The sequence below is a fragment of the Aquarana catesbeiana genome, linkage group LG02 (genome assembly GCF_042186555.1).
Source record: "Aquarana catesbeiana isolate 2022-GZ linkage group LG02, ASM4218655v1, whole genome shotgun sequence".
Taxonomy (NCBI): domain Eukaryota; kingdom Metazoa; phylum Chordata; class Amphibia; order Anura; family Ranidae; genus Aquarana; species Aquarana catesbeiana.
The window spans coordinates 239,599,091-239,616,378 of NC_133325.1; the positions used below are offsets into that span (position 1 = coordinate 239,599,091).

Below are 17,288 nucleotides of genomic sequence, written 5' to 3' on the forward strand. Positions count from 1 at the left end.
GCTTTAAGTGCAGTAAATGTAAAGAAAGGAAACGGACATCTTTAGCTGAGTTACTGCCAGTCCCAACCCTTTTGTCAAGCTCTTAGTACAACTGTTACTGCAGAATCCAAACATATAATCATTTTGTAATTTCTATTAAAAAAAAAAAAATCTGTGTTTAAAAGTTGTATTGCTGATTATACTTCATCCTTGTATTGTATTTTTCAGTTCTATGGTTATGTACACTGTTATTGCTGGACAAAATGAAGAACGAAAACCATTTTTATTTAATCTTTCAGGTGGGGAAAGCGACGCAGAGTCTGAACTGACGTACAAAATGCAGGACTTGAATAAAAATGAAATGTCTTTCAGACGCTCTGCTGTAGTGGAGCCCAAAGCAGCTGCTAATTTTAACCAGTTCCTTCCAAGTAAAACAAAACAGATAAGTTACATGCCAGCACCCCTGAGGAAGAAAAAAGTAGATAGGAATGAGGACAACAGAAGGAGCTGGGCGAACCCTGTCTTCACCGAGTCAGATGGGACATTTTCCAGGTAGGTCTGTTTTATATGTATGATGGCTGGCCGGTTATAATCCCTCTTATAACTACGTATGTAGGTTTGAAAAACTGCAGTGTTTCTAATAAACTTTTATGTTTATATGATCATATTAAATGGCTTAATGTATTTCCTTTAGAACTAACATACATATTTTATATATATTTGTTTATTAATGGTATAACTGTTACTACATTTCAAATATTTACATGATATCTGCTTCACAAGTCCAGAAGGTTAGGGGACTTTGCAAAGACAAGTTATTGAGAACAAGAAAATTAATCTGCAAAACATTTTTAAAGCAGTTCAGATTCTGACGATGATGGGAAGTTGCCCGATTTGGTACTTGATGATTTAGCTCAAAGAAAGTTTCGCTTAAATGCCAAGCCAGCTGCAAGTTTCACTCTCCACGCTTCGGTCAAAATAGACTCTGTGAAACCTTTCAGGTCAGAGTTATGAAGTTAGCCATTGGACTATGTATATTGTCTTCCCTGTGTGTGTGAATTTTCAGCCATTACTAATTGTGTGACAAATATAGGGCGTCTTGTTGTGGATTTGTAAGTGGTTATCTGGTAAGACAAACTCAATGTTTGCTGTGTTGTATTTGTTAAAAGCATGCTGAGAGAAGAAAATAAGCTTGACATCAGGAGTAACTGATTGGCCCTTTTTGTACATTAGCCAAGACCAAGAGTTTGTTCCGAAGAGCCAAGATGGCCAAAAAATCCATATAGATTATGTTAGATTATCTTCAGATGAAGATGAAGAATTTTCAAGAGAACTTCCAAATATTATCAAGGATGACCTCTATGCTAGAAAGGTCAGTCTACCTCCAAATCAATTGAAGGACAGGGCATTTCTGCACAAGTCTGAACAAATGGAGGGTCAAGCTCAGAAAATAATGCGGACTAGAACACCTTCCCGTCATTGGTACAATGAATTTCAGGGATTCAGGTTTGTGTTCTGTTTTTTGGCTGTTTATGTAGATTATGAATTGTGGGTAGGACCAGCATAGATACATGCGAACTAGAGGTTTAAAACATGATAATCAAGATTTGTTGCTACCTGAATGAGTTCGTTTAGAATATCTACATAATGAAAACAAAAGTAACGAAGCCTACTCTTATTTGTTCACGGCAGTATATCTGCAACAATTTATAATACTATTGGCACATGCTATTCCATATCCATTTGTGTCTGAGGGAAGGTTTTCCCCACCTGTGGTCTTGGCTCTACCCTCATGCTATAGAGTCTCACTTCAGGGATAGTGCAGTAAAGTTCTGTGCAAACCTAGGAATTATTTTGCAAAGATTCTACTGATGGAGCCGAGTGAGTCAAAAGAAAACTAAGTGATTGTCCACCATCTATCTGCTCAACACTCTTAGAGGTGGAAATGTGTTTTGTTACAATAAGGATTGTAGTATTGCTTGTCTTTTATCAGGCACCATTGTAGCAGATATCTTTTTCTCCTCATGATATGTTTTCATAAGTGTGTAGTAATTTCTGTGAAAATCATAAAACCTACAAACCAGATTCTCATTCAACATTTTATTGCAATGACTACAGTAAGCGAGCCATGGAGGACAGTGAATGGACATCTGGTATTGCATCAGTTTTAAAGCTCAAAACTGATGTGCTGCAAGATAAGGAATTTGAAGTTCGATCAGACATCGGTAACAGTAAAGAAGGCAAGAAAACAGTGGATCCATCTGAAAAGCCAAGGTGGTGACGATGGCATGATTTGCATGTTAGAAATGTGTGTTAACTTCCTAGAACCATTTAAACCATAATTATGTTTAGTTTGATCTTGTTTAGAACATTTTAGAGAACAAGAGTTGTAGAGAGTATAATTTTATCTCTAATCTGATATAGCTTTTTTTTTTTTTTTTTTATATAACTTTTTTGGACGTTTCAGTCAATTTTTAATACTTCAGGCTCTTCAGAAAATAACCTCTGATTTGATGTCTTCTGAAAATAAAGCAAAAATCGATCCGACATCTGGTCCTAGACTAATACACTCTCTTCCAATATCAACAAATACTCAATCAGAACATGGCGTATATACAATACCAGATTTAGAAAATGATGATTTGTTTGCACGTAAAACTGGAACATTTCACCTCAATCAAGTAATCAATCTTGGAACCCCTTTAAATCAAGTACTGGAAATTGAAAAAGACATTGTGCTACAGAATAATAAAGAAACGGAAGATCTTCCTGATTTGGTAAAAGATGACATGATTGTGCGTAGAGCTCAGTCTGAACCTAAAGAAGTTCATCTCTCAGGTGCACCAGAAATTTACCATGCAGTCCCATTTCCAGATCCTTTGACCCTTCCTGAAGAAATACAGTCAAAGTTTCTCTGTTTGGTAAAGAAACCCACAGGACCTGAAAAGGAAGATAACCAGGGAAGAGTACTTCATCCTTCTGAAAAACTCAGGAAAGATGACATGTTGACTAGGAAAGTTCAGTTGTGTCAGTCATCCCTATCAACAACACCAAAACATTTTACCTCTGGTCCTTGCAGTGAGGAAGACCTAAAAAAGTGGGAATCAATTAGAGAGGCTAGCAAAATAAGACACAAGAAGCGCCAGTTGGTGGAAAGGTCAGACCTTGTGTTATGTGCATGAAAGCAAGCTCAGTTCTGTGTATTGGTGTGGTATGTTAGGTTAGTATTCAGTGTATTTGGTGTCTTATGGATGTGCCTATTGACCTGGCTTTCAGGGGAAAAAAAGCATTCAGTTAATGCTGGCTGTTACCGAAGTGTGATTTTGCATCTAACTACTATCATTCTACAATTGTGTTTTATCTGTAAATGTAAGACTTAAACTTAATTTTAATTTTGTTTCTTTTTTTAAATATTGGGAGCTAGTCTCATTTTCCCTTTTGCATGCGGCAAAACACATGCATTTTGGTGTATTAAGATGCATTAAAGTTAGAAATCCCAATCATTCCCATGCCAGTGGTTCATATCCTTGTGCTGAAGTCGAGTGCAGAGGAAAATGGAAATTCTTTTCATACCTACGTATGTGCATTGCCAAGCATACTGCAATCCAAATGGAACTGTGTGAATCCACCATTTTAAAAGTTATCGCCAGAATGAAAAAAAAAATGCATCTGTCTGTTACCTGTGAAAACTAAGCAAAATAATTTGGCTTCTGTCTACATGTTACTAATATGTTGTGTGATCTGGTTTTTGATTTTATGTATGTAAAAATACATTTTTTTGATAATAATGCAAACCTATGATTTTCTCTCTGGTTTCTCAGACTGCGGGAAAAACTTTCCATTGACAGTGGGTATGTTTTTAACATTTACAGGAAAAGGACGCATTATTCCTTTTGTGTGCAGTAATGGTGTTAATTTTATATTCACTAACTTGTGACATCCAGTTATGACTTGGCAGGGGTGCAGTGCAGATATGCATGCAGATTTTTACATGCAAAGCTTTCAAATATTAATAGAAACATCTGCCCCCTCAGGAATATATTTCCTAGCAAGCTGTGTGTGGCTGTTTTGGCATTCGTTATGAAATGTTGCAGTGGTGACTAAAATGGGAACGTGAATAAATGGAATACTTGTACTTAGATTGCTTGAACAGTTTACCCATTTAAAGTCTGAAACATTCTGAAAGATGGAGTGCTACAAAAAACACTAAATGGACACACAAAAGGTTTTTTTTTTTGTTTTTGTTTTTTTTAGGGTCACAGATAAGTATACCTAACTATTAAGCAATGATATCCAGCAGTTTAGTTCAGTAATTTTTCTAATAAACATTTTTTCTGGATTCTTAACAGGCTATTGATGATTTTTCTATCCAGTTTTTGTTATTCTCTAATACAATTTAGATTTCTTTCAAAGTAAATGTAACACCACTTGATATGCAGCAAAAGAAGATGCTGAATGAAGATCCTTCAAACGTCAATCCAAGCACAGTGCTTAATATTGATTTCTTCTAGCTGAAACACATCATTAATTGGTATTTGTTCTGGCAGCAATTGATAGTTGACTGTCTGGTGTAGTTTGTAAAATGGCCAGGGTCTTCAGGTTACGTTGATTTGAAACTTCTGCTGTTTCTCACAAAAGGCTGTTTTATACAGCATGCTGGCTGCAAAACAGCTGTTTCATGTACACTGAGGGATTAGATGATACAAGCAGAAAGCTATAACGTTCACTTTAAAGAACCCAAATTATTGTGCAGCTCAGTCCAACAAATTGCAAGCTGCCTTTGTTTTTGTTCAATGCAATATGTATATTTATCACTACTAAATGGATCAAGATGTTAAGCCTAGTCTGGTCACTCAAAGTCAAGTAGTCAAGCTCAAAACTAACACAACTGTGTCCAGAGATCCCAAAATAAACCTGTTGTTGAAGCAGGTAAACAGTTATGTTACTAGTAATTGTAATTGTCCTAAAAACCCTTGAGTTTTTATCTACAGTTCAGGCTGATCCACTTAGACTGCACTTTAGGCAAGCATAAAAGCTTTAATGAATGCAATTTTTAAATATTTGACATTCCTTTTTGGTTATCGTGCATGTGACCAGTTGACATTCTCCAAATAGTCGTAGCTGCCCAGTATCCTCTAGTTGTATAATGAGCTTGTCCAGCAGTAAACACATGACTTAAAGTGGATGTAAACCCGAACTTTTTTTTTTTTTTGATGTCATAATGTAGAGTTTAAGATTTCCTATCATTTGAGCCCAGTCTTGCCACAAAGAGTTAATCCAGCCCTGACCAATCCTCTTTTATTGTTCAGTGAGCTAAAACTTGATAAACAGAGAAAAACTTTGTCAAATCCTCCCCCTTGCTGTGAGTGACAGGTGATTTTACATATCTCGTGCACTAGCCTAAGAGACATGCATTATTTTTTAATTCCCACTCCACTTCTTTCTTCAGCTCTGCAGGGATTGGCTGTTCCACACCTCAGCATTATTTTGGCATGCTGAAGTCATGTTGTTACTTTCCTGTCTTTTCACTGGATGTTAGAAATCATAGCAGAAGTTCAGTGCAAGAAATACACAGGAGAAAATGATTGACAGGGGGAGTGTAGAGGTGGGCGGGGAGTCTACTGACATCACGACTCCACCCACCGAGCTCCAGACAACAGACCCACCCACAGAATCTGCAGTTTTTCGGGTCTAATAACAGACAGAGGGGAGACATTTGACAGGTAAATATACATGCAGGAGGCATGTATATCCTTATAGATAACCCCTAAAGCAGTAGTTTAGAAAGGATGACATTGGGTTTACATCCACTTTAAATGGGCATCGCCTGTTTACAAACTGGAAGTTAAATTATTGACAGCTTAATTATGTATTTTTTTCCTTACCTTGTATATTACTGTAATAGGAAGAGGTGGGATATGCAATAAAAATCTGAGTTTTCCTATTTTGCAATTTCCAAAAAGTAAAATAAAAAACTTTTTAGCTTGAGTTCCATTTAAGGCCTCATGCATGCTAGACATTTTTATATTTCTCCTGTCTTTCCTCCTGGCATGGACTTTTTGGGGAAAAAAAAGCTTGACGATTGCAAAAGATGTGACGTATTTGGACGATCATTTCAGTGGCCAGAATAATTTATTCTGGCCGCTGAAATTCACTCTCAGGCGCTAAATGCGTGGACGCATGTTTAGAAGCTTTGTGTTTTTTTTCTGCCAAAACTCTGCTGCTCCTGGACACACCGGCAGTGTGTTTTTCTATTTTTTTTTTTCTCTAATCTATAAAGGATTTTGTGGATGGACACACAGGCCAACATGCAGAGGCGTTTAGAGGCAGAAAAAAAATAAAATAAAAACGGCCAGGAGTGGCTGAAAAAATGTTCAGCATTCATGAGGCCTTTATATATCAGATGGATCAATGATTGAGTACATATCCTCTAAACGCACATAATCTATATCTATTATACACGTAATTATGTAGGGGTTTGCAATAACATATGCTTTTGATCTTTTGGAAAGGCATTGCTCAAATTAGGTTGAATAAAATTTACAGTTTTGCTTTAATTAACAGTATGCATGTAGTGTTTAACTTTGCTTTTGCATTCATTTCCTGATGCATGACTGTAAACACTTCAAAATTTTTAATGCATTTTATAAAATATATTATGCTAAATGTTTTTGGAAGTTAATTTGTATAGTCAGTTATGACATGCAGAGGTCATTTTTATTTTATAATTCTGAATCACGATTTTACATTTTAATATATATGTATACACTAACAGGAGTAAATCACTTGAAAACTGCAATGCAGAAGAACTTCAAAATCTGAGAAAAATTCGCTTTGATGAAATGCAAAAAATAAAGAGCGAGCTACAAGAGCAGGATCAGAAGTGGCAAGATGTAAGTGCATTGGCTAAAGTGTATATAAAGCTAAATGTTTGTTTTTTGTTTTTTTTTTTGTTTTTTTTTTTTTTACAGTAGGGAAGGGTTGTAACCTCTGTCTAGTTTTTATTACCGTTTGTGGGATTCATTTTATCTGTTCTGGTGACTTATGTTAGGTTGAGAAAAAATAAAAAAATTGGCTTTGTCACTGGAATCGGATTATAGGGGAATTCTTTTCAAGTGGAGCATTTCTTGAGGACACGTTCATTTTCAGAGATTTCCCCATGCTGACAAAGTGGAATATAAATTCTCCTTATTTGTCCCACCCCCACCCAAAACTTATGGGTTTTACTGCCAAAACTTTCACTTTAGATATATTTTACAGCAGGGGTCCCCAACCCCCCAATCCTGACAGAACTATCTCAGACCATGCTGGTGCTCACCACCTGCTGTGTCATTGAGCTCATGTGTGCAGAGTGGGAGACTTTCATATTATTATTATTAAACGGGATTTATATAGCGCCAACAGTTTACGCAGCACTTTACAACATGAGGGCAGACAGTACACTTACGATACAAATCAATACAGGAGGAATCAGAGGGCCCTGCTCGTTAGAGCTTATAATCTAGGAGGGAGGGTCAAGTGGAAACAAAAGGTAATAACTGGGGGGGGGGGGGTAAGCTGATGGAGAAAATTAATAAAACAGTTGTTAGTTGTGGGTAGGGTAGGCTTCTCTGAAGAGAAGAGTTTTCAGGGATCGTCTAAAAGCTCATAGAGTAGGAGATAAGCGGACAGATTGGGGTAAGGCATTCCATAGGATTGGAGAGGCTTTGGAAAAGTCCTGGAGGCGAGCATGGGAGGAGGTGATGAGGGAGCTAGAGAGCAGAAGGTCTTGAGAGAAACGAAGAGAATGAGTAGGTTGGTATTTAGAGACTAGGCTAGTGATGCAGAGCGATTGGTTAGGTGGATGAGTTTGGCAGCAGCATTCATGATGGATTGAAGAGGTGATAGACTATGTAGAGGTAAGCCAACGAGAAGGGAGTTGCAGCAGTCGAGGCGAGAGATGACCAGCGAGTGAATTAAGAGCTTTGTTGTGTCATTGGTTAGAAAAGGGCGTATTTTGGAGATGTTTTGGAGGTTGAGGCGGCAGGATTTGGACAGTGATTGGACGTGGTGCTTGAAGGAAAGTTCAGAGTCCAGGACGACACCTAGAACCTTGCCATCGATTTTGACCGAGAGATCAAGGGAAGGGACATATGGGGAGGAAAAATTATAAGTTCGTTATTGGATAGATTGAGTTTGAGGAAGTGGTGTGACATCCAGACTGATATATCTGATAGTAAATTAGTGATACGTGAGGAGACAGAGGGAGTGAGCTGAGGGGTAGAGAAATAGATTTGGGTGTCATCAGCATAGAGGTTGTATTGGAAGCCATGGGATGTTATCAGCTGACCCAGGGAGGAGGTGTAGATTGAAAATAGGAGAGGTCCAAGAACAGAACCTTGGGGGACCCCAACTGAGAAAGGAAGAGGAAGTAGAGTTGTAGGAAACGCTAAAGGTGCGGTTGGATAAGTAGGAAGAGAACCAGCGAAGAGTAGCAAAGGCGTGGAGTTTTTTGAGGAAGAGGGGGGGGTCAACCTTATCAAAGGCAGCAGAGAGGTCCAGGAGTAGGAGTACAGAATAGTGTCGATTTGGTTTTGGACGTTAGTAGATCGTTTGTTAGTTTTAGGAGAGCAGTTTCTGTGGAGTGTTGAGGACGAAATCCAGACTGAAGGGGATCAAGAAGGCTATTAACAGCGAGGTGGACACTCAGTCGGTTGTAGACCAGACGTTCGAGGAGTTTGGATAAGAAGGGAAGCAAGGAGATGGGGCGTAGGTTGTTAAGATTCAATGGGTCCAGTGAGGGCTTTTTAAGTATGGGTCTGGCGAGTGCATGTTTTAGAGAAGTGGGGAAGATGCCAGAAGAGAGGGAGAGATTGAAGATGTGGGTTAGAGAGTGTAGCATAGAGCCAGAGGGTGAACGTAGCATTTGTGAGGGAACAGGATCCAGAGGGCAGGTGGCAAGATGGACATTAGCAAGTAGTTTAGCAACCTCGTCTATAGTGGTGGGGTTGAAAGAGGGAAGTAATGATTGTGCCTGTAGGCATGAAGTGTGAAGCGTGGAGGGTATCGCCCACAATCACGCCCAGGTAATCACCCACTTTTTAACATAAGTTTGGCAGCTCCCACCCTCCATCCAGATCTTCAGCTCCTCCTGCCCCCTACCCTGCTAATAGGATGACATTGGCGGTGGGTCAGGAGACCTGGGAGAAGATACATGTCTGAAAACTGCCTTCACCCTGCCACAGGTAGGACTGTGCAGGAGAGGCAGACACTGGGATGGGGCAGTGTGATGGGACAGTGAGAGAGTAAAGGAGGAAGGAAAGCATGACTGCCCAGGTCACTGTGACAGGGGGCCTGTGATTGCAAGTGGCACTGTGACAGGGGGCCTGTGATTGCAAGTGGCACTGTGACAGGGGGCCTGTGATTGCAAGGGGCACTGTGACAAGGGGGCTGCACTGCAAAGGGACGCTGCCATCATTAGTGTCCCTTCACAGTGCAGTTCCCATTATATTAAAGTACCCCTTTACAGTGCAGCCCTTGTTACATTCATGAAAAGGGGACTCAACTGTGATGGGGCACTGTAATGTAAAGGGGGTCTGTGATGTAAAAGGGAATGGAGGACACTCTGGGACTGCTTTTAAAGGGAGAGCTGGAAATTGAAAGGGGACTGTGGACACTGTAAAGGTGGGTTGTAGTGTGATGGGGCTAAGGACAGACTCTAATCTGTGATTGTCCAGTGAAATATTCTAAACCCCACAGGAATGGGCACCTGCACTGTGTTTAAGAGCATTGTGGGGTATGGCAAACTCAGCTTTTCAGGGGGCAGCGGTGAGGCCAAGTGAGCTTTTTCATGCTTTTTTCCCATGGCTTCCAGGTCCACTTTATGTATACAAAGGACCACAACAGATGACCTTAGAATGACACAATTAGAAAGAATTTTTAACTGCCAGGTTGAAAATATATTCCAAACTCTCCTTTGTCACAAGGCAGACAGACAAACATATGCTGACCTATATTACGAGCTTCATGTGGTTCTGAACTCCCCTCTTGAATTTAACTTGTTGTTGTTGTTTTTTTTTTTTAAAGTACTACCACAGTTGAACATTATGGGTTTGCACAAAGGTTATTCATTTTCTGAAATTTTGACAAAGACATTTTGTTCTTTAATTTTACTTGCTAAGGATTTGGCAAAATGGAAAAATCGCAGAAAAAGCTTCACATCAGATCTTCAGAAGAAGAAGGATGAAAGAGAAGAAATTGAAAAGATTATAAATGAACCTCCTGAAAGGACTTATAAGACTTTCAAAGAAATGCGTGAAGAGAGGTAGGTTTGCCTGTGTTAACGACATAGTTAAAGCCCAATCCCAGCCCAAACCTTTTACTTTGTATAGAGTAGAAGATGGTTAGAGCCGCAATCAGGTTTACTACGGCCTGTAAGTACTTTTCCCCTCTACTTTAGTAATTCCTTCTGACGGGAAACGGGCATGACCAGTTTTAGTTAAGCTGGTCATACACTGCACAAAATATGCTCTGCAGCTCTGTCAATTGCCTCCCGCCTGACCTCTGGATTGAAAAATTGATGGAGCCAGGTGGAAAAGTGTCAGGCATAAGAGTAGTTGCAGTCGGTCAAATGCTGTCGCAGTTTGGTTATTTTTGCAGACGGCAAATACAATAGCTGCAGTGGGAGATAAATCCAGCCGTTCTGTGTTTTACGAATTATAACATAATGAATATGATGAAACAAAATGATTAACTTGACAAACTAATCTGAAATTAAAGTAGAGTAAAGTAGGGTAGGGTACACACTATAAGAAAAATGGAAGAAAAATTCTGTATGAGGCATGATCTTTTGATTTTCATATAGTGTGTACACAACGTTTGACATCCAACATTCTGAAGGGACAACATTTTTATTGTACATGAACAGAACTAATGATTTTTGTTTTTGTTCAGTTTTCATATGAAAAAAAAAAACAGATGCGAAAGACTGCATGATCCGAAACACAAAAAATAAAACAAACATTTGTCGTACGAGAATTTTCATACATTAGTTCCATCCTCGGTTTTGACTTGCTGAGATAATACCGCTTTAATCTCCCAAAGGGAACCATAGCAGAGAGAACAAAAAGCTAAAGGAAACATAAGAGAAAATGCCTCCTTCATATTGCGCCTATGTTCAAATAAGTGGGACAGAAGTCTGTGAGTTCAGGATCCATCAAAGAATGGGCTCAAAAGTGCACTTCAGCCACACATCTGACATGCTGCTTTGTGGACATAGCAAAACTTTTACACACCCGTTGTCTGCAGCCTATTCTTAAATGCACAGTGGACTCATTGGACCTGAATTCACAGATTTGTACCTCATTAATATGATCATTCAGTCAGAGAGAGTTGTTTCTGAATCTGTAAAGAGCTATTTCTTGTTTTTCACAAAAGACCAAACTTTCCTTTTTACCTAAGGTGGACTTTACTTCCCTCCTTAATGAGGACAGTCCTTCCTTCCCTCCTTAATGAGGACAGTCCTTCCTTCCCTGTCCTGTCCCCTGTCCTGCACCAAAACATGGCAAGAAAATTGCCTTAACCTGTGTTGATTTTTTTTTTTTTTTTTTTTGTCAATCAGCTCAGATTCCTGCATCCACTCAAGTGATGTGGATGTAGGGTTCTCCTTGCTTTGCTACTGTATTCTGACAGTAGGGACTAGTTTATTCCCCCATCCCCCCTGGGGGTCCCTGCTTTTCACGCCACCCTTGCTAGATGGATCAGGCAACTACTTTCCAAGGCATTTGACCTTAAGGAAAAGGTTAATTGCTTTCCCATTAGAGCCCATGTAATTACTATGTGGGTTATAGACCACCTTCAGGTGATGGACACTGGCACACCCCAAACAGGTAGTTGCCTTCCTATATAACCCCTCCCATACTGGGAACACCTCAGTTTTTTCACCAGTGTCTAAGGTGTTGGTCACGAGTGAAGATGTGCTCTGAAGAGCTCCACTGGAGGGACCCTTACTGCATTTAAACAGCCTCCATAGACCGGATCCATCCAAAGTGCCACTGCAGCCAAGGTGGATGGTACCCGGGCCTCGTATACGAAGCACAAGGTTTTGCCTGTAACGCCTCTTTGCAGGGCTGGACCCCAGGACCCAGGACTTTTTGGTCATGCCTTCATTACCTAAAGTTTTTCCTGGTGGGGTGCTAATACAGGTCCAAGGGAGTGGAACCCCTTCAAAGGGACCCGGTCCTTGAAAGTTTGCTAACGCAACTCGCCGTGATGGGTGAAGTTTGGATCTGTCTGTTAAAGCAGTATCCTGCAGTGAGGATAAGGTAAGGGAAGAAGCCTAGGAACTGTAAAAAGTCCACCTATGGTTTTTTTCTTCCATGAGTAAAATGTATGCCTTAAAGTCTTCACTAGAGGGAGTAAATGCACATACCTTGGTACATTGCTCTGTCAGCTCAGTGGCCAGCTAAAACAGCATGTGTGTGGTCTTAGCAGCCAGGGGGATTCCTAATTGAACACATTTGGCATGTTCCTCTCCCCCCTGGGGGAAATATGGGGCTGGGGGTACAGCAGCAGTTTGTACACTCTCCCCCCCCCTCCCGGGGGGCACGGTGGCGGCTCTCTGTGTTGTATTTACCTTACAGCTTTGCATACCTAAACGAAGACAGTGAAAGATTCCCCACATAGCCATGTCAGTGCTAGATATTGTCCTGCCATCGCCCCAATCCTTGTCCCCCTATTCAAGAAAAAAGCAAGTATGACTGATGATCAGGAGATCACAAAGCCTCCCTGTCACGGAACGTCCCACACTCCGCTTGAGTGCTTCCGTCATATACCGCTTCCTAAGTTCTGGAACACGAGTCCAATGGATCTGGCTATAGGAACCCCAAGAACTAGACAACACCAGTCTTGGAGTACATCAGAACTGCCTTTATTTTGAGATCTCACAGACCTTTATACAAAAGGGATGACTCAAAGCTAACCTAATTAACATGACCTAATTTACTACAAAATGTACCCAGACCAGATGACAGTCTTGTGGGCACCGAGCTTCACACATTAATACAATTAACAATCTCCCCCCTCCTCAGCCCAGACCATTCGTCTATTAGCCAGTGCTGGTGGCTAATGTGATCAGCTCTCTCAATTAACATAAACAACAATGGGTGAAAAGACTCTTAGAGCCACACTAAACACATTATAGCAGAATTGATGACATTAGCATTTAACAGTACGAGTCCCAATGGTATAAATCAGTCACCATTCTAATATGGCATATAAAGGGTTCCAGAGTCTGTGTGTTTTGGGGGGACATGGAGCTGAATCCATAGTAACATCAACCCCAGGGTCCCCAGGCATACAGCTCACAGAGAGCACCATTCCCCCAAATGCTAGGGCCCATAATCGGTGGGCAACAGGCTTGCATACAGTCCTCTCCAACAGCCTCCGTCCCGGCCAGATCCGTGACACTCCCTTTCTACGGGTCTGCACTGGCAGACCCGAATGCTGTCTGCACGCACGAACTGCTGTTCATTTGAAATGGGGGGGTGGGTTATTGGCAAAGGGGCGTGCCTTAGGTGCGGCGGTGCGTGCAGGACATAGCGTCCACGTGGGCATTCTCTACAGAAGCCGAGCAGAGCTCGCACCTGAAGCATTTAAGCAGACACTTCTCATTAACTGCAGAAGATCTCTATCAACAACTGAAGAGATGGAAGTCTGACACACAGGACACAGGAACGCTGGGGCACGTAAGGGATGCATGCAGACATTTCCAGTACAGGAAATACATTGTTACTCAGCACCTAGCTGAACTTTATAGGGGCATTGCATTGCTAGACTATTGCTCAGCAAATAGTGCATTTACTAAGTGCCTCTGCTTTTGTGTCTTCACACTGTCATCCTCTCCAGAAATACCAGATATGGCAAGCCAGGGTGAGTCATTGGAACCAATTTGTAGTGCAGCTGCTTCTCACATATCAGCCCCTGTATATGTGACTGAAGATGCATTTTCCTCTGCCCTGCAGGGCCTAGAAGGAAGATTAGTGGCTTTAATCGCGTCCTCCATCCAAAAGGATAGGAAGCTGTTGTTAAAAAATTGGTCAGCCGAAGCACCTTGCAAAAGGCTTCTGACAAGTTTCCCTTTTCATGGGGATCGACTATTTGGGGATGATTTGGACAAAAACATCCAAATGATTTCTAGTGGGAAAGGTACTCTTTTGCCAGTCAAAAGAAAGTATAAACGTCCTTCATTTAAGCGGACTCTTTTCCCCTGCGCCAGGGGCATCCGCCTCTAGGCAGTGGCGACGGCCTCCACCATCAGACTCTAGAGGAAAGCCTCAGGGTCAGGCCCAGACACAGAAGAAGACCTGAGGCCGGAAATCTGCAAAGCAGAATTCTAAAGCCTCATTATGAAGGGGGGGGGGGGGGGGGGGGACTTCTGCAATACTCAGAAGTCTGGCAAGAGGAAATTCAGGACAGATGGGTCATCTCCATGGTGTCTCTAGGATACAAACTAGAATTTCAGGAATTTCCACCGTCTCGTTTTCTGAGATCAAACATTCCCAAAGATCCAGTGAAAAGGCAATCTGTTTCGAACACTAGACTGATTACTGGCTCAGGGGGTGATCATACAAATCCCCACAGAAGAGCAAAGTTTGGGGTTTTTATTCAAACCTCCTTAGGGTACCAAAACCGAATGGGGATGTCAGACCCATTCCAGATCTAAAAAATCTGAATCGGTTCCTGAATCCTGAAGATCCGCTCCTTTCGCATGGAGTCGATCAGGTCAGTGGTTTCTATCTTACAAGTAAGAGAACTTCTGGCATCTATCGACATCAGGATTGCAGATCTGCATGTCCCTATATTTCCCACTCACCAAGGGTTTCTGCGGTTCAAGGTAGAACAGCAGCATTTTCAGTTTGTAGCCTTGCCCTTCGGACTAGCTACAACACCACGGGTGTTTACAAAAGCTCTGGCCCCAACTCTAGCTAGGTTAAGGGCGCAGGGTATAACAGTTTTGGCGTGGCAGCTACCTCTGTTTTTCTTACCTTCGAAACAGGAGTTGGGGCGTCCCCACTTCCACTGACACAGCTAGACCCCAAAGAGGGTGTCGGTGGACGAGGGCCCTCATCACTCCCCAAATGTAGTTCACACAGCTGTTTAATGGCCTTCAAATTTGGTGATTCAGAAGATGATGTACACATTGTACTGTATTATTTCTATCTGGAACTCAATAAAATACTTTGATATGCAAACAGTCTTGGCGTACCTAGACGATCTATTGCTAATAGACCAGTCGGTGGCTCGTTTGGAGAAAAAGCGTGCGCATTACAACCAAATACCTGAAAAAAATCTGGGTTTAATTCTCAAATTAGAGAAGTCTTCCTTAAAACCGCTAGAAAGGCTGGAGTACTTGGGTCTGATCATAGTACAGCCCAGAAGAAGGCGTTCTTGCCTCAGGCAAGATCAACGCCATAAGAGAGCTGGTGCAGATGGTCAGGTCAAAAAGAGATTCCTCCATTTGCCTTTGCATGAGGTTGTTAGGAAAGATGGTGGCTTCATTCAAAGCGGTTCCCTATGCCCAGATCCATTTGGGACTGTTGCAAAACAGTATCCTGTCTGCTTGGAACAAAACGGTTCAAGCTCTAGATTTGCCAATGCGGCTGTCCCCAAAGGTGTTCCAGAGCCTCAGTTGGTGCTCGGTATCCGGGAATCTGCAGAAGGAAAAAACCTTCATACCAGTTACCTGGAAAGTGGTAACGACAGATTTCAGGTTGGGGAGCAGTACTGGAAAAAACAACTGTCGAGCGACAGTGGTCCAGAACCGAAAAAGCCTTGCCCATCAACATCCTAGAGATTCGGGCAGCGCGTCTGGCTCTGAAGCCCTGAACATTCAGGTTACGGGATTGTCTTGTCAGAATCCAATCCGACAATGCCACAGCTGTGGCCTATATCAGATCGCCAAGGGGGCACTAAGGGTCACGCAGCTCAGAGAGTGTTGGACCATATTCTAGCTTGGGCGGAAAGGGATGTTTCTTGCCTGTCGGCAGTCATTCCAGGAATAGAGAATTGGCAGGCGGAATATGTGAGTCGCCAGCAGTTGTTCCCGGGGAGTGGTCCCTTCACCCCAGAATCTTTCTAGCTATATGCCAAGGATGGGGGATCCCGGACGTAGATCTTTTGGCGTCCAGGTTCAACATGTAGTTGGGCAACTTTGTCAAGGACAAGGGTTCCACTTGCATACGAGACAGATGCGTGGTGACCCTGTGGGGTGAATGAATGAATGATTTGTAAAGCGCTTCAAATGCGAACTGAATCGCCTCAAGGCGCTAATGCGTTTTGTGTTGTCAGCTTCTTAGAAGAGGTAAGTCTTGAGTTTTTTCCTGAAGGCCTGATGGTTTTCTTCCATGCGGATGTGAGTCGTTCCATAGCCGAGGTCCCTGGACTGCGAATCTTCGTTCTCCCCTTGCTTTGTAGCGGTATTTGGGAACGAGGAGGAGGTTTTGGCTAGATGATCGCAGATTGCGATTGGGTGTGTAGTGTTTTATTTTCTCTCGGAGGTATTGAGGGGCGTTACCTTGTATGCATTTGTGGGTGAGGCAGAGGGTCTTGAATGTGATCCGATTCTTTACCGTTAGCCAATGTAGGCTCCTCAGGGATGGGGAGATGGACTCCCAGGGTTTTTTTCCTGTTAGCAGTCTTGCCGCCGCGTTTTGAATGGCCTCTAGGCGTGCAAGCTGATATTGGGGTAATCCTATGTAGAGTGCGTTTGCGTAATCGAGACGGGAATTGATGATTGTTCCAACTACTGCTGCTTTGTCCTCTTCTCGGATGAAGGGCATGAGTCTGCGTAGCAGGCGGAAGAGATGGTGAGATCCGCTAACTACTGATCCTACTTGTGCATTCATTGTCATTTCTGAGTCAAAGATAACTCCAAGACATTTGGCTTTGGTGCTCGGAGAGATGGTTTGTCCAAAGATGGCGGGAGATGTCCATGGAGTCTTGGTTTTGGGATTTTGGTTAGCGTGTAGGTAGAGAAGTTCTGTTTTTGACCCGTTGAGTTTGAGGGAACTAATGGTCATCCAGTCATCTATCAAAGTGAGGCATTTCTCTAGTTGCTGATGGTGGTCTTTTTGTCCGGTGATGCAAAAGTAGATTTGGGTATCGTCAGCGTATGAGTGGAAGCAGAGGTCTGATTTTTTTTTTTTTTTGATGAGAGGGCGGATGTAGATGTTGAATAGCACTGGCGACAAGGGTGAACACTGAGGGACTCCACAGGAGATTGCCCGGGTTTCCGAGGTGAATGCTCCTAGTTTCACTGTCTGAGAGCGATT

At 42.0% G+C, this 17,288-nt stretch overlaps 1 protein-coding gene across 4 annotated transcripts in view; it reads left to right on the forward strand.

Moving 5' to 3' along the window:
• Nucleotides 1-17,288, forward strand: part of LMO7 (LIM domain 7) — a 281,768-nt gene that overhangs the window by 208,312 nt on the left and 56,168 nt on the right. For 2 of the 4 annotated variants that reach the window (XM_073614266.1, XM_073614269.1), the window contains exons 9-12: nucleotides 279-531; nucleotides 3,801-3,830; nucleotides 6,755-6,872; nucleotides 10,140-10,282. In XM_073614266.1, coding sequence (XP_073470367.1) covers nucleotides 279-531; nucleotides 3,801-3,830; nucleotides 6,755-6,872; nucleotides 10,140-10,282 — 544 coding nt within the window. Of the gene's footprint in view, nucleotides 1-278; nucleotides 532-836; nucleotides 981-1,212; nucleotides 1,486-2,097; nucleotides 2,254-2,446; nucleotides 3,137-3,800; nucleotides 3,831-6,754; nucleotides 6,873-10,139; nucleotides 10,283-17,288 lie in introns of all 4 variants that reach the window. The other 2 variants (XM_073614268.1, XM_073614267.1) reach the window with 2 other exon arrangements.